At 55.3% G+C, this 21,644-nt stretch overlaps 1 protein-coding gene across 2 annotated transcripts in view; it reads right to left on the bottom strand.

Moving 5' to 3' along the window:
* Positions 1–21,644, bottom strand: part of SULF2 (sulfatase 2) — a 118,149-nt gene that overhangs the window by 75,443 nt on the left and 21,062 nt on the right. For both annotated transcript variants that reach the window (XM_019458230.2, XM_053890168.1), the window contains exon 2: positions 16,038–16,314. In XM_019458230.2, coding sequence (XP_019313775.1) covers positions 16,038–16,212 — 175 coding nt within the window. In that variant the 5' untranslated portion in view covers positions 16,213–16,314. The remainder of the gene's footprint in view (positions 1–16,037; positions 16,315–21,644) is intronic.

Below are 21,644 nucleotides of genomic sequence, written 5' to 3'. Positions count from 1 at the left end.
GAGCCACCCAGGTGCCCTGAATCTTTTTCTTAAACACACACACACACCAATTACAGCTGATTAACGGAAGTCCACGGAAGGGGCTCCCGGGTGGCTCAGGTTGAGAACGGACTCTCGATCTTGACTCAGGTCGTGATCCCAGGGTTCGTGAGTTCGAGCCGTGCATCCAGCTCTGTGCTGACAGTGCAGAGCCTGCTTGGGATTCTCTCAGACACCATCAGTGCCTCATACCCTAACCCGAGCTCCTGCTGCCACCTGCCCCCTCATGCCTCCTTCCCTTTCCTCCAGCTACGTGGGCAAAAATCTAGCTACTCCTTGGTCCCGTCTCTCTGTTCCCACATCGAATCCATCAGCAAAGCCTGTCCGCCATCCGGCCCTGTCGCCCTCCTCCCTGGGCATCCTCTCTCTTCCGAATTAGGTCAGCTGCTTCGCCTCCTCACTGGACTCTGCCCATTTATTCTGCACGGAGCAGCCAGAGCGCCTCCTCTCCTTGGCACCCTCTGGGGCTCCCACTCACCGGAGAACAAAGTCTTGAAGTCCTCCACAGGCCTTCCTGGGTCCAGACCTCGTCCGGCAGGGGCCTCGTCTCCGCCCTCAGACCTGCCAGGCCTGCTCCTGCCTCAGAGCCTTCACCTTGCTGCTCCTTTGCTTGGAAGGCCTTTCCCCCTGAACCCTGACGGCCTGTGCGATCACCCCCTTCTCGTCTGTACTCCCTGCCCCTGACAGTTGAGACCCCTCCCTTGTTTTTTAAGTTTCTGACTCCATAACTGTCATTTGTAACTAACCACAGACTTTTACACACTTACATATTTATCTTGCTGTCTGCCTGCGCCCGGTCACTGAGGCCTCCCAGCCCCGAGGCCTGGAGCGGCCCTCGGCACAGGGTCGGTGCTCAGTAAGTATTCCTCAAAGGAATGAGTCCAGGGCCCTCCAGGCAGAATCAACTTTTCGCTCGCTCTTTACAAACTGTGGGGAGAAAGGACGGGGCGGCTGGTGGTGAGAACCCGGCCCATCTGGGTCTCCCAGGTCTGCAGAAAGGACAACGCTGGCCCCCCACCCGGCCTGTCAGACCCTCCTCCAGGAGGCAGGAGGCCGCCACCTGGAGAACAATTCCCCTGCAGTCAGCAGCCCCGAATGCCGCACTGGCAAAAAGCAAAAGCCCGTAGAACCGTTTCTTTCTCTTTCTTTCTTTTTTTTTTAAAATGGGCTCAGAACCAGGGTCTCAAAGCGCTTCTGTCTCCACCGTACTATTTCCGAGGAGAGGAGCGATTGCCGCTCTCGTCCAGGAGTCCCCGTGCGTGTCTGCTCGGTGTGCTCGCCCCTGCCCACATGAGCCGGCTGCAGGGGAGCCGTGTCCATGCGCCGCTCAGGTACGAGGTGACGACGCCCCCAGAGGACAGCGGCTTCTGTGCCCGAGCAGCACTACCATGAAGCCTCCCCGTGGGGACAGTGACCTGCTTTAGCACAACTGCCACAGCGATGGGGCTCTGTGCGTCCACATCCGGAACACAAAAACATGTGATCTAATCTCGCCCAGCCCGGCCCTCAGGCAGATGGACCAGTCTGATGGGGGGGAAGAAGCTGGAAGACGCGGCCGCACAGAAATAAAAAGGCCAGTTTTCAACACGTTAAATGAAGCCAGGCCGGCCAACCCAGACTCACTCTGTCCAACACAAACTTGGGACGTGCACGCAAAAACAGGCCCGGTTTCCTTCTGTGATCAAACCTTCCAACCTAGCTGGGCCAGGGGTGAGGTCACCTGACACCTCTGTGTGACTCTAATGGTCCCATCCCACCCATGAGATGGCCCCACCCACGTTGGCCTTGACGCTTATCTGGCGGCCCCTTTCTGATCGCTTTCTGGGGCCTCCTCGGTAGACCACCTGTGCTATTATTTATCCTTATTTGATATTTTTCCTTAAAGCGACTTAAAATTTAAAAAAACAATTTTTTTTAACATTTATTTATTTTTGAGACAGGGAGAGACAGAGCATGAACAGGGGAGGGGCAGAGAGAGAGGGAGACACAGAATCTGAAACAGGCTCCAGGCTCTGAGCTGTCAGCACAGAGCCCGACGCGGGGCTCAAACTCACGACCTGTGAGATCATGACCTGAGCCGAAGTCAGATGCTTAACCGACTGAGCCACCCAGGCGCCCCCCCAATTTTTTTTAATGTTTATTTTTGAAAGAGAGCGAGAGAGAGATGGGGAAGGGGCAGAGAGAGAGGGAGACACGGAATCCGAAGCAGACTCCAGGCTGTGAGCCGTCAGCACAGAGCCCGACGCGGGGCTCGAACCCACAAACCGCGAGATCATGACCTGCGCCGAAGTCGGGCGCTGACCCGACGGAGCCACCCAGGCGCCCCTTAACGTGACTTGAGACAGATAAACTTGAATCTCAACCCGAGTCGCTACATGAAGTTCTGTGCCTGATATGCTAATCAAAACGTTTTTTTTTTTTTTTTGATGCACATGAAAATAAGTTTGTAAGTAGTAAAATCCATGCTTTTTGACTTGTCACATGAGACAACTCGTGCCTTACCTGTCGTAGAAAGGCATCTGGGAAACGCTGAATTCGTTTGCTCTTCTCAAAGTCTGGGTCGGGGCAACCACGACCTCTAGGGAACGAGCGGGTGCCGGGGGCTTGCAAGATTCAAAACTGACTCAATTTTTGCCCCTTCCAGGGCTTAGGTGGTTCCCACCCACTTTTTGCCCTAAGGGCCTGTGTCAGCTGGGGGCAGAAGCACCCCACGGCCCTTTAAGACAGACTCCTGTGGCCCCCAGCGTGGGTGGCAGGGGAGGCACTGGTTTTGACAGACGACTACTGCAACGATGTTTGTTTTCTTAACGTTACAGGTCAACAGAGTCTGTGATGTGTTCTCGCCTCGAGAGAGCAGTGGCAGGGAGATGGGATGTGGGGAAAAATAAAGCCCCGGGGTAAACCCAGGGTCTTGACCGAAATCAGCATTTTCCTTTAACGGTTTTTGCAATTTGTTTATGTTTGAGAGAGAGGGTGCGTGCACAGGTGTGCGAGCGGGGGAGGGGCAGAGAGAGGGGGACAGAGGATCCGAAGCGGGTTCTATGCGGATGGCAGAGAGCCCGATGCAGGACTTGATCTCACAAACCGCGAGATCATGACCTGAGTCGGAGTCTGATGCTTAACCGACTGAGCCACCCAGGTGCCCCTTCAACCACACTCTCTAATCACCCCTGACCCTCATCTGGACCTACTGAGGCAGTCACTCCAACTGGCTCCCGGCTCCCACCCTCGTCCCCTGCAGTCCGTTCTCCACCTGGTGGCCACAGGGCTCCTTTTAAAGCGTTAAGTCACACCATGACTTCCTTTGTCAAACTCATCCAACGAGCGTCCATCTTGCTTAGAATAAAACCCAAAGTCCCCCCCCCGCCCCGGCCCCCTTTGGCCCAGGAAACCCCATATGACCTGGACGCTGATTCTCCCCAAGTACAACTTGTACCTCCGTCCCCCACTTGCCCTCTGCTCCGGCCACGCTGACCTTCTCACCATTCCTTGAACACGCCAAGCACGCTCCTGCCTCAGGGCCTTTGCACTTGCTGCTCTCGCAGCCCCGAGACACACCCCCTCCGCCCCTCCCTGCCCCGTGGCATCCAGGTCTTTACCAAAACTGCCTCCTCAGGGAGGCTTTCCCTGGACCGCGCTAAGCTCTCTCCTTCTTCCCCTTCTTGCTCTTTGAGAAAATGTTCTCAGCAGATACACACGCCATAGAGGACGGTTGCTTTCGGGTGAGCCCTGCGAATGGTGGCTGGGGAAGGCTACTTTGGTTTTGAATCGTTTGAGTATTTGAAGGTAAGGCTGTATGGTTCATATGATTTGAAATACTTTGGAGGCTCAGGGGGGAGGAGAGGACTGACTGCAAACAGGCTAATCCACGAACACTCCAGGATGTGTGTCGCCTTCCTATCTGTGCCTTTCATTTGGGGAAAGATAATCTAATCGAGCAGGGGCCTTTCAGCAAGGACCTCCCCGTATCTGTGGAGACCACAGGTGACTCTGAACACAAAACCGGAGGCCACAGTCAGAAAGCCACAGGCAGGGCCTGCCCACGAAAATGTTTGGTTATGCTTTTTCCAGCGTGTCAAGATTCTGGGACACCGGGAGGGGGTCCAAGAGTCCGACTCATTTCGCACACCGTCTACGCAGAGTCAGCATCGGATGCCACAGGTTAAGGGCTCAAGTCCCGCAAGGGTGCCCCACTCTCCCCGACTCCCCCTGCACGGACGCTGGCCGCAAGCCGGGGCTGTCACCTGTGCTTTGACCGACAGGCCACAGAGTAGCAGTTCCAGTGACCTCCAGGGAAACACATTCACCTGTTGGTTAAAGGACAGGAAGCAGCGGCCAGGCGCCCTGGGCAAGGTCTGGGGGCGGGCGGTGCTTGCAGAGGCATCGTTACAGAGTCCCGATTGATCAAGTCCTCGGCCCCGGGGCTGATTCAGCCTCCAGCCCCCTCCGCCAACCCTCCAGTCACATGGTCCAGGGGTTCCCAAGCAGTGTTTTCTCCTCTCCTGGGGGTTGAAAAGCAGGAGCCGAAGGGCCAGCTGGCATGGGGCCAGGCGGCGGGTGAAGGGGCCACGACCCACGTCCTCTCCACATGCCATCCTTCTCTGAGCGATTCTTCTCTCACCCACTTATGTTAAACGGGTTCCGCTGCTCCATACGTGTGCGGGTGTAACCCACATCAGCACGCTTCTGTTCTGGACGGAACGCGGGGCACGACCCCCCGCCCCCCGCATCTGTAGACTCTGCGTATCAAAGAGCCCACGGAATGAAGTGTGATCTGTCCTATTAAGTCACTGACTTTCTTGGGGCCTTCGTTTCCCTTCTGTCAAAGTACAGCCCGGGAACAGCTTTAGGTATAAGGTTTCCTTTGACGGTGACATTCAAGGACGATTCTCGAATACCCTCTGTCATCTTCTGCAGTGTGCTGGGAAGGGCCCCAGAGGCACATGGCCTGAGTTCAATTCCTGACCTCGCCGCTTCCTGTCGGCCACATACCCTGGTGCAAATGAGTTACCACCCCCCCCACCCCAAGTACCTTGGTGTCCTCGTGGGCAAAGTAGGGAGAATAAGAGTGCCTCCTTCCCACGGGATGTTCCAAAATTTAACTGAGGAAAATACGGGCGAAGCCTCTAGTGCAGGACACGGCATATGAAAACGCTTAACACGCGGTAGCTGTCGAAAGTTTTAGTGGCTGTAGCTCCCAAGTACTGTGTCACACCGAGTTCACAGAGTGCCTCTGGACACATTCCGGTCTGTGCGCTCGAAAGCGTTTAAAACATTAACTAATTCTTTTTTTTTTTTTTTTAATTGGGAGATTTCACATCAATCCAGTTTTCTGGCTTGGCTTGAAAAAATACAGAGATCTGGCCTTGCTGGGTTCACAGTGAGTGGACCTGAGTGGCAAAGGCCCGGTCTAGAAGGGCCGCGCTGGTTCCCTGCGCTCCCCACTCCCCACATTTACAGGACCTGCCTGGCCCTGGGGGCGCTGGGTTTACAACCTGCAGCTGTTTCTATTCCAGGGGAAGGGACCAGCTGAGTAAACCTTCAGAGTAACACTTACTATGACCCAGAGCCCTACAGAGGGCAGGCTTTAAGAGGGGGAGGAGAGCTGCGGGTGTGGGTGCAGGCTAGGACAGAGCCTTGACCCGGACAGGCAGGTGGGGGAGGGGGAGGGGACGGGGGAGGGCCATCAGCTCGGGCCACAGGTGGCAAAGCATCTGTGTCCTGTGCTGCCCTGCAGCCACCAGGCTGGAGTACCAGAGGCAGCCCTTATCCGGGCCTCGAGTGTCCCCGGAATGCCCGCGATGTCACCGGATCAGACTGTGAGCCGCCTGCCCGTGGCAGACTGTCTAACCACCACGGGAGGCTGGGTCCCATCAGCCCGACCGCCCGGAATAGCTCTGTCCCCAGCAGGCGGGGAGAGGGAGGCCGGGGGATGCGCAGCAGTGGAGGCCACATCTGGGCAGAGGGACCCCACTGTTTCCCGGACAACGACATCTGTGCCCGGATGTGCTCACCGCTGTGCCTCCAACTCGACCCAGAATAACCGCGCCGGCTGCCAGGGCCCTGCTGCTCGGGCGGCTTTTCCTCACGGCGGCAAAGGGGGAGCCGCTCTGGACTCCGCAATCTTACAAAACAGAAGAGGTTTTTTTGTCTTTAAGTTTTTATGTATTTATTTTGAGAGAGAGAGGTAGAGACAGAACATGCAGGGGAGGGGCGGAGAGACAGGGGGACAGAGGATCTGAACTGGGCTCTGTACCGTCAGCACAGAGCCCGACGCGGGGCTCAAACTCACAGACCGCGAGATCATGACCTGAGCCGAAGTTGCATGCTTAACCGACTGAGCCACCCAGGCGCCCTGGGAACTTACAAAATAAAGTCAAATGCTGTTGCTGGTTTTAGCTACGAAAAGCCGAGGCTCGAAATCGGTTCCTAAACCCAGTATCAATTAAGCAGATGTCGAAGACAGCCGTGCTAGAATTTCATTAATGAACATCGGACTGTCAGAGAGATCATGAAGTGAATTTTTCCTCCTCTGCCTTCTGCTCCTTCTGGCTCTGAAGCCTCAGGGAGGAAATTCTGATATATTCCTTCTCAGTGGAGGGGAGGTGGCCCAGAGGCCCTGGAAAAAGGTCACTTTCCAACCAATCACCGGTCACTTCCTCCCTGAGGAGCTCCACCCACAGACTGTTCCTTGCCAGAGGCTATTTATGCAAAGTCCGGGGTGTTTTGCCCACTTTTCGTCCTGTGCCACACGGAGCCAGTCACCTGGCCACCAGCCTGGTGGTGCTGTGTGCCAAGCAGCTTGATGTCTGTCCTGAGCCTGAAAACCTGTTCCTCCTCCCCCAGTGTCCCCATCTCTGTAAATGGCACTACCATCTGCCCAGCGGCTCGGCCAAAACCTCTGAGTGATTCTCTGATTCTCAATGCTCCTTCCCTCCGCCTTGCAATCCGTCCACGAGCCCTGCCTGCTGACCCCCAAAACAGAACCCGCCCCCCCTGCCACCGCCTCTCCAGAGCACCCACCGGCTCCCACCCGGACAACTGGTCTTCCTGATTCTGATCCGGTCCCCGGGCCACCGCCCCTCCACCCGCAGCCAGACTGAGCCACCGAGAACACGAATCACGCGTACCTGACCTGCTCAGAACAGCTCAGTGACCTTCCATCAGCCTTAGAAGAAAATCCAGACCTTCTCCCATCATTCTCCCCCTCATTCCCCACGTCCTGCTGCCCTCCTCTAAGTTCCTGGCCAGTCCATTCCTGCCACAGGGCTCTTGCAGTTGTCCTTTGGCCTGGGATGCTCCTCCCCCAAATTCCCATGTGACCACCTCCTTCTGGAGGTGCAGGTCTCACGAGTGCCCTTCATACAACTGCCTCCCCCATCCCCCACCACCCCCATGCTAGAGGTGCTACCCCTCACTGGGACCCTTGCTCCTGATCTGGTGTGGGAGAGACCCCGGTGGCCTATTGATGTAGGTTTCCCTTTCTTAAGAGGCTCTGATTTCAACCTTTAATGCACTGAGCTAGGAAATAAATACATTTCCTAGACGCTCTTGTAGCTAAACGTGCAAACGGTCCTCGCTTTGGCCTTCTAGATCAGTTCCGTGCCCAGTGATCCAGACCAGCGAGCTGACCTGGATGGGTTGCACCCACAATTGTCTTTACCCTCTGGCTTTGGGCTGGATTTGGCCAATGGGGGGGGGGGGGCCCTGGTGGAAGATCAGCAGAAGCAGAAAGGGATGTTGGGGTATGGATGTCTCCAACACTCTCCCTGGGGAATCAACAGAGGGGGACGGCTCCTGTTGCGGGGGGGACTCTCTGTGTCCCAGTAACCATTTGCCCCCTCATCCCCTTGGCCTTGGGGTGGGAATGGCTGCAGTGTTACTAAACAGATTTCCCCATACTTTAGCAGAATCTAGTTAAGCCCTCCTTGAATAATCCAAATTTGAGTGTGCCCCACATTTCTTGCTGAGATCATGTGGCTAATTAAATAAGTTCTGTCTGTGTTGTACGTGATGTCTGGAATGAGGTCCTTAAAGGGAGCCGACTTAACTTGAAGTCCATTCTTTTTACCCTTTTGCTTCCTCCTTCTCTGATGCCTGGAACGTGGCTCTGATAGATGGAGCTCCAGCAGCCATTCGGAACCATGAGGTGACCTTAATGACAGAAAGCCACACAGCAAGCATGGCAGGACGGAAAGGTAGAGGAGCTTGGGTGCCTGATAACCTTGAAGCCACCATGCCAGCCCTGGAATGCCAACTTCCAGATATTTCTATGTGAGGGAAAAGCAAAATTCTATCTTGTTTAAGCCCCTGTTATTTTATATTTTCTTTTATATGCAGCCAAACCTAATCCCAATATATTTAGCTTCCAGAATTTAAGTATCTCCCAAGTGTTGCTGAATTTAAAAAAAAAAAAAAAAAAGGTCTTACAGGAATGTGCTTGGCAAGTTGAACACCAGGGTGGGTCTAGATGAGCCTTTCTTCCTCCCGAGATAACCTGCAGCCACATGTTTTTGTAACTCTGGTGAGAAATGCAAGAATGTCAGGGGTTGGTGTCTTAGAGAGGCCAGGCTGGGAGTTACACTGATCTGCTGTCCGGAATCTGGGCACGCTGTCTCCTGGGCTTTCAGCCATTTGGCCCCTACAGAGTGCCCAAGCCTGAAATTTAGAATTGATTTCTGGAGATCAGTCTGCAGTACAGGGAGTGGTTTCCTCGTGTTCACAGATGTAAAGTGGAAAACAAGGGCCTGGCCAGAAACCCTCCCAAGCCTTTCTCTCAAAAGCCTGCCTCTCCCACACGGCAGCCGTCGGGGCCGGGGGCCCCCACAACTTTCCAGATCACAGATCCCCCTGGAAATCTGGTGAGGGTCTTGGACCCAGTACAGCACACACAGGCACGCAATCTACACACAATTCTGGCCCCCTCCCTGGTCGTCCCTCGCTCCCAGCCCTTCCGGACCTGGGCCTCTTCCCCGAACTCCTGACTCTGAACGCTGACTGCCTTGGACAGTTCCTTTTGATTTTTCACAGCCTCTGCCACTTACTAGGTCCAGAAGCAGAATGAGCTCCTGACCATCACTCTCCGCAGCTCTGTAAACAGAGACTCCCTCTTTGCAGTCACTCAGGCCAAAACCTTGGAGTTATTCACGACTCTTCTCTCCCACTCCACATCAGGCCCATCAGCACATCTTTTTATTTTTTTTAATAATTTTTAAAATTTTATTTATTTTGAGAAACAGAGCAGAGGAGGGGCAGAGAGAGAGGGAGAGAGAGAATCTCAGGCAGGCTCCGTGCTGTCAGTGCAGAGCCTGATGCAGGACTTGAACTCACAAACCATGAGATCATGACCTGAGCCGAAACCAAGAGTCGGATGCTTAACCAACGGAGCCACCGGGCACCCCGTTAGAAACGTTTTTTTAAGTGTTTATTTTTGAGAGAGAGAGACAGAAAGACAGAACGTGCGTGCGGGAGGGGCAGAGAGAGAGGGAGACACAGACTCGGAAGCAGGCTCTGGGCTCTGAGCTGTCAGCAAAGAGCCCAAAGCAGGGCTTGAACTCACAAACCAAGAGATCATGACCTGAGCCGAAGTCGGGCGCTTAACCGACTGAGCCACGCTTATCAGAGCACATCTTACCAGCACCACCTGATAACTAGGTATAGCATCGACCCCCCTCGCCCCACCTCTGGTCTGAGTGGCCATCGCCTCGTGCTTGGACTCCTGCCGTAGACTCCGCACCGGGCTCCCTGCCCTCACGACACCCCTTCAGCTCATTCTCCATATCATAGACAGAGGGGTCATATTAACACGTAAGTCGGATAATGTCCCTCTTCTGCTCAGCGTCCTCCATTGGTGTATCGCTTACAAAGTCAAAATCCTCCCTCCCTCTGGTTCAAAGACCCTGCATGGTCCACCCTTCTGCCATCACCCCATTACCTCTCAGAAATCACCACTTCCTGGACGTTTGCTCGCATTGCCCTGTTGTCCTGACCTCTTTGCGGCTCTGAGCCTGGCAGGACCCCTTTGTCCCTCAGGGCCTCCGTCTCCCCTGTTCCCTGTGCCTGGAATGCTCTTCCTGGGGGAACTCCCTTCACTGGCGTCCTCACCTTCTCTGCCCCAATGTCCCCTTCTCAGTACAGAAAATCATAACTCTCTTTCCTTCTCCTTGCTGCCTTCCGTTCCTTCCTTTATCCCTCCCACCACTTTTCACGATCGTAGGCACTATAGACTTGTAAATCTTTTTTATTAACTCTCGCACTAGTATGTAAGCTCCATAAGAGTAGAGATTTTGCCTCTTTTGTTTGCTGCTGGATCCCCTTCAGCACATGGTAGGTGCTCAGTGAGTATCTGTTGAATGAATGAGTCTGGCCTGCCCTTTGAACCAGCACCCTGCTTTGGAGAGAGCCCTGTGAGCGTGCCCTGGGCATTTCCTGAGCATTGGCTGTAGGGTTGGCACCTGCCTTCTTCTGGCACCAGTGCTTGGATTTTTCTTTAGGGAAGAATCACACCTAACTCCCTCTCCCAATCCTCATGGCTCATGTGGGGTTGGCCCCAGGCCTGACGCCAGGGATGTGCATGTGACCCAGGCCAGCCAGTCACTGCATTCCACGCACCCCTCCGATGGTTCGGGGTCGACCAGCTGTCCCGGAGAGCACCAGCCCCAAGATACTTCGTTTGGGGACATTTATTGGTACCTGTGGGAGAAAGACCGTCTCTTTCTACAAGGATGGCTTGCTGTAACAATGCGGGTCTGGTGATGCCAGGTGGAAAGCTGGGTGGAGGGTGAAGCCAATTTGGAGGAGAGCTGAGTTTGCAGGGATGGATTGATAGATGAGAGCCAGACAGAGCTCTGGATCCAGCCATACCTGAAGCTCAAAATACGCTTGGATTTTTTATTTACACGAGTCAAATAAACTCCTTTTTTTTTTTTTTGTTTTGTTTTGTACGGTCAGTCTAGTTGGAATTGGGTTTCTGTCACTCATCACTGAGAGAACCCAGACTGACAGAAAGGGGTTGTGATACGTGTGTTTTTATAGCCACTGGAACACCTGTTCCCATGGTATTTTACAGCCCTCCAACAGTATCACCTGGCTGCCTTTGTCACCCCAAACGGCACAATTCTGTTCACACGGTCTGAAAACCAGTAATCTGAGGGGGCACCTTGTTGCTACCCTGCGTGGACCCTCAGGAGATCAACAGTGGAAAATCAGTGCCAGACTTTCTGGGGTGTGGGGGTCTGTCTCCGCAACCCTCGGGCACAAGAGCTCCCATATTAGTGGGGCTCCAATATGAAAAGCCTGTGACTCCCACCTGGCAAGTCCTTCCCTCTCCCAGCTTCCATCCGACTGGGTCAAGGAGAACGTCTCGGGGACGTGTCACTGCCCGCGCTCTTTGTAACAAAGACACGCCAGCCTTGTGGGAGGCCGACTCTTGCTGAAACGTGAAAACACTGCTGTTCTCACCGTGCCTGCTTTTGCAGTGACCTTTTACAAAAGACAACGGGTCCCGGTTTCTCACTTACGCTCATAATTGAAGGCTTCCTTTAAAAATAATATTTAAGCTTCAGAAAGCAAGTCCAGTTAAGTAAAATCTCAAATGACAGGACAGACGGGCCGGGGACGCTGCAAATTTTCTCTCGCTCTGTCAGGACCGCGTCTAACTCATCGAGCCTGCCTGAGCCATGAAGGCTCACCATGGTTTGGCTGGATCGAATTAGACCAATAAGCCTTGGTAGGGTCTGTCAGTGCCACAGCCTATCTGACCGAACGACACGTGCAAACAAGACTGGCTCCTGTGTGCTTCTCCTTCTCTTATCCTTCTGGTAAAGAAGGCAAGCCAAGACCCCGCCGGTCTCCAAGGATCACCCAAACACAGGGATTTTACCCACTTTGAAAGTGGATTGAGAACCAAGGCTACTTACTGACCACTGTGCCCGGGAACCAGTTCCCCTGGGCAGCCGGCACTTCTGAGTGACAGCTCGGGGAAGGGTGTCAGATGCATGTGAGAAAAGAGAAAATGAACGTACAGCCTCCCCTCCCCCTGCCCCAACCTCGCAAATCAGGACACAGGACGAGCCCCTCTTCTGTCTGGGTCCCGTAACGGTTCTCTCAACCAGACCCTAATTAGGATGGACGGCTGTTCTCCACCCGGGACTGGAAGGAAGCCTGGAATTAGCTCAGTCGAGAAGTCTTCAGCCCTGAGAACCATCAGAACTGCCGCACGGATGAGCAGAAAATAGCAGATGATAAATTTTTTAGGACCACCCTCTGTGTGCCAGTTGTACTAGACTGTGAGATAATGTGCTGGCCTTTTTGGGAACATGCATTATTGATCTGGGTCTGTCTAGTGGTTTATAAAAAGCCCACCATCCCTCCCCCCCCCCCCCACTACCACCTTCCCATCCCTCACCTCCTGAGAGCTGCACAGCCTCCTTCAGAAGCCGGTTCCTGCTGTGGGAGGGGTGGGGGCTCGAGCGTGGAGGGAAGGTTTGCACCGATCTCTGCAGGGTGGTGCTGCTGGGTGGGAGCTGACAGACGCCAGCTCTAAATGCCCCCAATCCACTTCCTGGAATTTATCTTTCAGAAACGCTTGCTTGCGTGCGCGAAGATGCATGTAGAAAGGCATTCCCAGCAATGATATTTGTGACAGTGAAAACCAACTAACACACACGCTAACGATCTAGAAGCCACCCAACAGCCATTCGAGGAGACTGGACCATGGGGCTCTGGGCTTAGATCTTGTTTGGCCATGCTCTGGCAGTGTGGCTGTGACCCTGGATAAGTAACTCCATTTCCCTGTGCCCTAATCGCTCCCTCTGTAACCCCTGCTCTCCTCCTTCCTGTGTCCTTATCATAGATCCCTTTTTTCTTTTTTTTAAATAGGCTTCACGCCCAGTGCAGAGCTCAACGTGAGTCTTGAACTCACGACTCCGAGATCAAGACCTGAGCTGAGATCAAGAGTCACCCAGGCAGCCCTGATCCTTTTTTTTTATATTTGCATATCCTCTTGGTTTCACTCAGGAGTCACAGATGTAAACTTATAATCACTTGCTGACACGTAGCTTAGCTGGACGTGTTGCTCCCAAAAGTGGCTGTTCAATCGCTCACCTTGGTTCAGGCCCCAAATCTAGGAGGTGCCCTTGATCTTCCTCTTTTCCGTAGCCCCCACATTCAACCATCCACTGGTGCCTCATTGGTGCCACTGCTCCCACCCTGGTCCATGCTCCCGTCATCACCTGCCCAATTCGTTCATGCCTCTGACTGGGGCTACCTGTCTCTGCTTTTGCTCTCGGCAAGCCAGTTTCAACGCAACGGCCAGAGGGATCTTGCTGGAATCTAAGTCCGCTCACGGCCCCCTGCTAAAGGCTCCCTAATGCATATCCATTTCGCTAAGAAGAAAACTCTAAACCCTCGTCATGGCCACAAGGCCCCTCATGACCTGTTCTCAGTCGACTCCTGGCCTCCTCTTTCCACTTCTAGCCCGGCTCCCTCCAGCCCACAGGCTTTCTCCATCTGTCCGAACCTGCCAAGTTCATTGCTAACTAACATAGCGTCTTTGCCTTTGCTGTTCTCTTGACCTGGAATGCCCCTTTCTCTCTAGCTCCCAGCACGGTGCACTGCACAGAGTGGATGCTTAATAAATTATCTGCTGAATGCATGAGTGGACGTTCCCGGAGTCTGGTACTCCCGGGCATGACTACCGTCGAGGGGCCCCGTGAAGCAAGACCATTGTGCTCTGAGATCCAGGTGCTGTCTGCAAAATTCCCCCAGAAACAAAACTTGCATCCTTATGGCCATGACCTATGGACTCCCCATGGTTATCCCACACGTTTCCAGCTAAATGCTGCTGGAGAGATAGGGATCATATGTGTGAAATTGTCAATAGAAGTTCTGGGCTTTGATTGCTTCCTGGCTGCAAGTTCTTTTTGCCCTTGATAACCTCCCGGAGAAAAATCTATACTTGTAATCATTAATACAAATCATTATAAGGAGCAGCTTGGATGGATATAAATCACCGCTTCTTAGCAGTTAAAAAGACTCGTGTGTGCTTTTAATAATGGATCCAGTCATGCTTGAGACTTGACCACATTCTTAGGTTTGGCTGCAAAGGCTTTAAATTTGTTGCCACCAGTAATATTCAAACGTCCTTTGACAGTGGATAGAGGCTAAAAGCCCACCCCTCCCCTGGCCAACCACTGGCACTCTTGACCGCAACCCATGACAGCCTCCAAGATATGGCTCCAGCCTCTCTCTCCGGTCTCCTATTCCATCCCCCTGCCCCAAGCTCCAGCCCCATCTGGCTCCTCACTCCTGCCTCAGGGCCTTTGCACATGCTGGCTCCCTTGCTTAGAAGTCTTGTCCCAGATCTTCACAATACACAGCGCTGATGGTTCGAAGGGAAACTACAGAAGCAAAATGCACAAGGATGTGTGCTGTCCAATACGGTAGCCACAAGCCACAGGTGGCTACCGAGCACCCGAAAGGCGGCTAGTCCTAAATGAGACGCGCTCTTGCCAAGAAGTAGACGCCAGATTTCAGAAACAATATAAAAACTGTAAACGATCTCATTGACGACTTTCTGTGTTGACTACATGTTGAGATGATTATCATTCGGACAGACGAGGTTAAACAAAAGATGTGATTCATTTCACCTGTTTTTCAAACTTCAAAAAAAGTGTAGCCACTAGAAAACTTTAAAATTATTTGTCATTTGCATTCGTGGCTCGCATTGTATTTCTCTAGGGCAGTTCTGTATAGGGTTTACTGGTGGAGAAACGGAACCCCCAAAATCAGTGAATTCGGGGGGGGGGGCGGGTGGAGAAGACACAAGCTAGGGAGAAAGAAGGTTTACCCTGGGAAAGCCCCCCAGAGGTAAGCTGGAAATATAGGTAGAGTCCCCCCGCCGCCCAGGAGAGCAGAAGGTCCAGCTAGGCTGACCTGTGGACGGCTCACTCTTGGTGGCCTCATTTGTGAGGCTTCTCCTTGTGCAAGGAAACACGTGGTGGGCGAGAAAGGCCTCGTGCAAATGCAGCGCCCGCAGCTCAGGTGGACCAGACGGGAGGGTTTACGCAGTGGGGCAAGGAGCGGCCAGGGGTGCTCGCGTGGGGGATAAAGGCGCTGAGGTTGTGAGCTCAAGGGGCCCTGGTCACAACTGGCTGTCGGTCCAAGTGAACTGAACCCCGGCGAGGGTCCCCGTCCTCACCCGCTTTACCCGGAGCCAAAGCACTGCCAGGGGAGGGAGTCCCGACCAGAGTCGGCCAAGCTCATCCTCCGGAGGCACCATCTTTGCGAACAGGGTCGGGTCACTAGGAATAGTGTCCACCCTCCCTGTCCCTGGATGCCACCAAGGAACGCCGAGCCCACCCAAAGCTGGGGTTGAGACTAGAGGGGCAGGGCCCACATGTGCACGTGTGGGCACACACACGTACACACACACACACACTCCGGCTGGCTCCTTCTTCGTTTCAGTGTCAGCTCAAACATCACCCCCTCCGGGAGCCCCTCCAGGATCAATTACGGATCCGCAGCAGCTCCCGCCGCCCCATCCGGCACAGCGCTCTCATTCCCCTCCCCTGCGCCTTTCTCCCTTCTCGAGATTACTTTACGTGCAGGCTTGCAGTGGTGATTATCCGTGCCCCTCGCTCCACGAGAGTGGACGCAATGTGCCTGTCTTACCCATCACTGAAGTGCCAGGCCCTGCGAGACTGCCTGGCACACAGCAGGTACTCAGTAGCAGCTGGGGGAAAATCACGAACCGGTCTATACATCTCTTCTCCTTAAGACTTTTGGAGAAATCCAGCTGCCTTAGGGGTAAGTTGGAGACCCCTGACCCTGAGGCCCAAGCTGCAAATGCACACGTGTGGGTCAACCTCCCACCGCCGTGACTTGGTCTTAATCCACTAGAAGTGAGCTCCACAGGTCTACACAGCCGACCTGCGTCAGGAGCCTCAGACCCAGGACAGGGACCCTGGGTAGGTAGTGCCTGCTGGCCAGCTGCTTACCGAGCTCCACGTCCTGGTCGTCCGTCAGCACCAGGATGATGTTGGGGCGGATGTTCCTGCGGTCCCTCTGGAACCTGCCTTTGAGGCGGTGGTGTGACAGGAAGGCCGAGCTGCCGCCCAGGAGAGAGAAGACGGTGGCGGAGAGCAAGCAAAGCAGGAGGCCGGGGGATGCCATCTTCCCGCGCTGCTGGCCCGTCGCCTCTGGCGGGACGCAGGGGCCTGAAGTCGCGTCTTGTGGATTTGCTTCTTCTCCCTTCTTCCCGCTCTACTCACGGATCTAGAGTAGGAGGAGAAGAATCAGGTCAGTCTTTACGTAAAGGCCGCCTGACGGCTGGGCTTGCATAATGATTTCTGGCACGGACAGCGAGGGCGTCTCTGATCAGGGGTAGCCACAGCCGAGAAAACCTAACTCGGAGAAAGTTACGAGCAGAGGATTTGCAATTCGCAATTCGCTCGGGCCACAGAGCGGCCGGAGAGCCTTCTCTGACCGCTTCTGCAGACAGACCCCCCCCCTCCCTGGACCAGCGATCCTCTGAATGTGCTGGCGGCGGCCCACGTCCAAGGTCGGATAACCAGCCGGCCCCCGAACCATCCGACCCGCTCGACAGACAGATCAGCCCCAGAGAAAGGAAAGGAAGGAGCCCAGTCTGGGGGAGCTGATATTTCTGGACGTCCCCTCTCCGCCGGCACCGGGGGGGTCGAGGTGGGGAGAGGTGAGCCGGATGGAACCCCAGCTCTTGGGCAGCATGTGGCCCAGGGAGGGATGTGCAGGTGTGGCACTGAACAACTCCGTGCGTCGCTCACCCTCCGGGTGTCCCCGCCCGGCCAGCAAGGAACCTTGGTTTTCCCACGGATAGAATGGGGACACGAGGGTGTTACGGGAGCCCCAGCCAGTGGGGGTGGGTGTGAAGGCCCCCCGCAGACAGACCCCACAGCTGGGCAACTCATTCGCACTGGCTTTAAGTGGCAGAATAAACACGACAGAGGAGAATGTTGAGGGCTAAAAAAGCCGTGGGGGAAGAGCCGTCAGTTGGCTGCGACCTCGGTCACCCCTGAACCCCGGGTCGGACGGGCTCCCCAGCGAACTGGGGGGAGAGCAGGCGGGATGGCGAATCTTGGCTCGGGCAGGTCTGATCTGGTTCTGCTCCTTGCTCTCCGTGGTCATTTTTCTACTTCTTGAGGAAATGAGCCTTCCCTTCCACATATAGACTTCTGGTCTCATTTATTTAAAATGAGAGAGAGCGAGAGCGAGAGAGCGAGAGCGAGCAGACCTGTCAGGAGGAAACCAAGCTCATTGGAGGTGGGCTGCATGACCTTGAAGGATTGTTTGCCAGCCTCCCCTCCCCCGCCACTGCCGGCCCCAAGTCACAGCTCGGGGAACTCATTGAGGGCTCCGGTCCGCAGAACGGGATGTGCTGCTACAACGCCCCTCGAAGAGGGCCCCCCACTTTCCCTCACGGTGCCCCGCCCTCCATTCTCTCCAGGACGGACAGCAGGATCTTCCTAGGATGGAAATCCCATCTTATCCCTCCGCAGGCCTGGCCCAGGCCGAGACCAGCAAGGGGCTCAGGGCGCAACACAGAGGGGACACTCACTCCACGTGGTGCCGGTGCAGGGCATTCACCTTCGTCCCAGTTCTGTCCCTCACCTGCTCGGACTGTCCCTCAGCTTCTCTGCTCAAGGAATACAAGGCACACTCCATGCCAGGGCCCACAGGGGATCCAAGTGATCCAGCCCCAGCCTACCTCTCCTTAGTCCTCCCAATCGCTCCCCAGCCCCACCGGCTTCTTTCTGTTGCTCGGACAACGCAAGCCTGCTCCTGCCCCAGGGCCTTTGCACTTACTCCTCCTCAAGCCTGGAAGAGCCCTCTCCCAGATTTTCTATGCTGGGCTCACTCTCCTCTGCTAAGTCTCGGCACAAACATCACCTCCTCAGAAAGGCCTGCCCTGATTGCCCTTATCTAACGTGGTGCCCCCACCTGAGACACCCTCTGTGTTTTATAACCTGTTTTATTCTCATAGTCCCTACTGCGACCTGCAGTTATCTTATTTGCCCAGTTCTCCCCACTAAAGGGTCAGCTCCACGAGGGTAGCAAAGAGGCCTGTGTTATGCACAGCTCGGTCCCCAGCACCTAGGCTAAGCCTGGTACATAGTAGGTGCCAAATAAATATTCAGATGGCTAAAGGAAAGGAGATCTTGTCAAGGTCTTCTGAGTTCTGCAGAGGGAGGGACGTGGGGCTTGGCAGGGCCATGCGGTAACCCCAGTCTGGAGGCTTGGAAGCATTGCCGACCCCCTCATCCCCCAGGAAGGGTCCCAGGGTGGGCTGCTCCCTCCCTTTGATCCATTTTCCACCCTGCTCTGGGCCCCAGGAAGCCACTCTGACCTCTGCAGACTGCACCTGCCTCATCTCCTGCTTCCTGCTGGTTCTCGCCTCTGCTGGGAGGCTGCCGGGCAGGGGGAGGTAGGAAATCAGGCTCCTTGTTCCCCTCTGCCCCCTCCCTGGCACCAGCGGTGTCCCAGCGCCTCTGTCTCTCTAGTCTGGCCACTGTTCCAGCTCGCCTCCAGTCCTGGGGGCACCTCTCCCTCCTCTTGCCCCCGCAGGCTTGTGGGTAGCGCGGCTCCCCTCCCTTGCTGGCTCCTTCCGGGTGTTGCAAGATTCCTTGTTTGCTCTCTTAACCCAAACTGGCTCTGGAAGTGGTGCCTTCGATGGTCACTGCCCAGGGCAGGCTGAGAGCAGGAGCAGGTTCCACGGGGTGCTCCCCCCTGCCCGCCCCAGGGGCCTCCGACAGGCCATCTGTGCAGATCGGGGAGATGCGGATCACGTTCTCAGGGGAGCTGACCGGGGAACCGGGACTTTCACAAGACCCGAGGGCAAGAATCGGCTCCCGTCTCGAGACCTCTCGACAGCCAGAGCCACCGCATCAACCGTGTATTGAGGACCTGCCGTGTGCCACACGGCGGGATGGTTATGACACGGATGCTGGAGCCACTTGCTGAGGGACCCCGGGCAGATAGCCCCTCTGTGCCTCGGCTTCCTCATCTATAAAATGGGCGTGAAGGACGAAACGGGTTAATACAGGGTGCCGAGCCTGCAGCCTGGCGCACGGAATTAACCGGAACACGTCACACAAAGTACACCTTCGCCGGACGATGATCCCTGTGGCCGTGGCTGGGCTGTGACGGGCACATTCCGCCTGCAGAACCTCCCCCGCTCCCAACAACCCCTAGTGCTGCCCCCACGTTACAGTTGAGAACTGAGCTTAATCACCGTCCTAAGGTTCCCCAGAGAGAAAATGGCAGAGACGGCCTCACCCCTGCTCCCCGGCCGGCTCAGCGCGCCCCGCCCCCCTGCACATTTCCCAACCTCCTCTGTTCCAGTGCCAGAGCCCCCGTTCCTGCTACATCTGCACAACCCTTCCACTGTGAAATGGCCTCATTTAAAAATAAAAACACGAATACATGTTTTTGAAAAAGCAGACCTTCTATCCCAGGGTCAATGGAAAATCGGCAGCCCTTTTCCATCAAACTAACTCACACAAAATGAAAGAAAGCAGACACGCAGCCTCACGGCTTCTAGTTCCTTCCTAAGGCTCTGAGCCGAGCCCTGGGCCTGTCTGCTCTCTCCGCCCCTGCACACGCTCTCTTTTTTAAGGGACACCAGCAGGTGTTGGAAGGGGTCAAAGGGCATCAGCACCGTTCTGCTGGGGGGGGGGGGGAGGAACGTGAGGCTGGGAGAGGATTGAAAAAAACCCACGCTCTGTCATCTCATCGGTCCCTGAGTTACCCCAAATCGTGGGGTGGTGCCCAAATCATGTTGTTTATCAGCCTGTGTCCCACCTGCCCCTGGCAATACACCAGGATGCTTTGCGCTTTAACGGATGTGCCAACCAGCCCCACGGCTTTGTCTGTGAGACGCACACTCCTGTTCCTTCAGAGGGACATCAGGCCCCAAGATGACAGTGAGAGAATTTCCCAGGGAGGCCCCACAGGTGTCATCTATCAGAAACAACAACAGCAAATCCCCTGCGACACGTTCTACGTTTCCTCCGCATCTCCGCCCATCGATATTATACCCGTTTGATGGATGAGGAAGGTGAGGCACCGAGAGTTAAAAGTACTTTTCCATGGGCACGTGGTTAAAGGAGCGGCAGACACGGGCTCAAACGCAGCCTGGCTTGGCCGGGCTGCTCAACCAGAACCTCCTGGAAGCAGACTGCTGGGCCAGTTCGGGAGTCTCCCAGCCTCAGTTTCCTCACTTGCAAAACGCAGCAGGCGGTGGCCAGGTGTCCTCCGAGGGTCTTTTGGGCTCTGGGCCTGTGCTGTGGAGGGAGGTATGGAGCTGGGAGCTGCAGCCCGGATGGGGAGCCCTGGGTCGGAGGGTGGGCGGAGCTGGGAGACGCGGGTCAGCTGGACTCTGTTCCTGGCACCCAGGTTGGCCCTCTCGTGCCCTCCCCCACCCCCAGCCCCCTTCCCCCCCTCCCCCCCGTTCCCAGGCAACTACAACCCGCCGGCCAGGATGCTCCCCCTCTGGATGGGAGGCAAAGCTCTGCACCCAGAGACTTGAGAGTAACAGGAGCTAATTATTTCATCAGAAGGTCGATTTTCGATGAATTCCCCCAGCTCTGACTTCCCCTGGCTTTGTGCCAGCCTCTCTCTGGATGCTGAAGAAATCAATTAAAAATGACACAAGGGAACCTGCCTCCATTTTTTTCCTTCTTGGTAAAGGATTCAACGTGGCTGAACAGGAATCCGTATAGCACCAGCGGACTGACGTTCTGTCCGTCCCTTGGATACTTCCTCTCACACCCACCAGCTCGCCACAACGTCCATCTGGCTCCTTCTCTTCGTCCAGTGTCTTCTCGCCGACCTTGGCAAAGGCTTCCCAGCCCAGAAAGGCAGCTCCAGAAACGACTAACGTCCCAGTGTTCAACAACATCACTCCTGCTTCTAGATTTATCTGTTCATCTGCAGAGAGGAACAAGTCCCCGGGGGAAACCGATGACCGCCCCCCCCCCCCGGCCCCATGCACCATAGCTTCGGGGAGCCTCCCTGGATCTCACCCAGGCCCTGTCCAGAAAGACCCACATGGTACTCTTCCTGTGTGGATCCCCAAATTCAACAAGAGTGTCCTTTGCAACAGGAAGCACCAGGCCCAACACAGTAAATGCCCTCAAGGAACAGTGACGAAGAAGAATACAACTTATGGGGTGCTTCTCACAGGCCCCACCCTGGGGGGTTCATTCATGCTCTCTGGCTCCCGGTGGGGTTTGGGCAAGGGGGGACACTGCCAGGGGGTGGTCCACCCAGCTGCTGGGAACTGACCACTTCCCTCTATCGCTGCTGGGGGCCTCCGTGGCGGGTGGCCCTCTCCGGGTTCCAGCAAATGCTCCCCACCGTCCCCAGTCCCAGGGCTCTGTATTACTCATTTTCTTATATTCTGCTCACGCCTTTGTGGGAGGCCACAACCTGTTTCCTGCGGGGCCCTGGATGGATAAAGCAAGCAGACCTCACGGCTGAGCTCCGCACCCTAACATCCTGACCCCGCAGCCCTCTCCGGCCTCCTAGGCTCACTTGGTAACCCAGGAATGAGGCAAGAAACTGAGGTT

This window comes from Panthera pardus, unplaced genomic scaffold (assembly GCF_024362965.1).
Source record: "Panthera pardus isolate Hobbes unplaced genomic scaffold, ASM2436296v1 HiC_scaffold_25, whole genome shotgun sequence".
Classification (NCBI taxonomy): domain Eukaryota; kingdom Metazoa; phylum Chordata; class Mammalia; order Carnivora; family Felidae; genus Panthera; species Panthera pardus.
The sequence above is the reverse complement of the archived record's forward strand: the minus strand, read 5'-3'. Positions and strand labels throughout refer to the sequence as shown.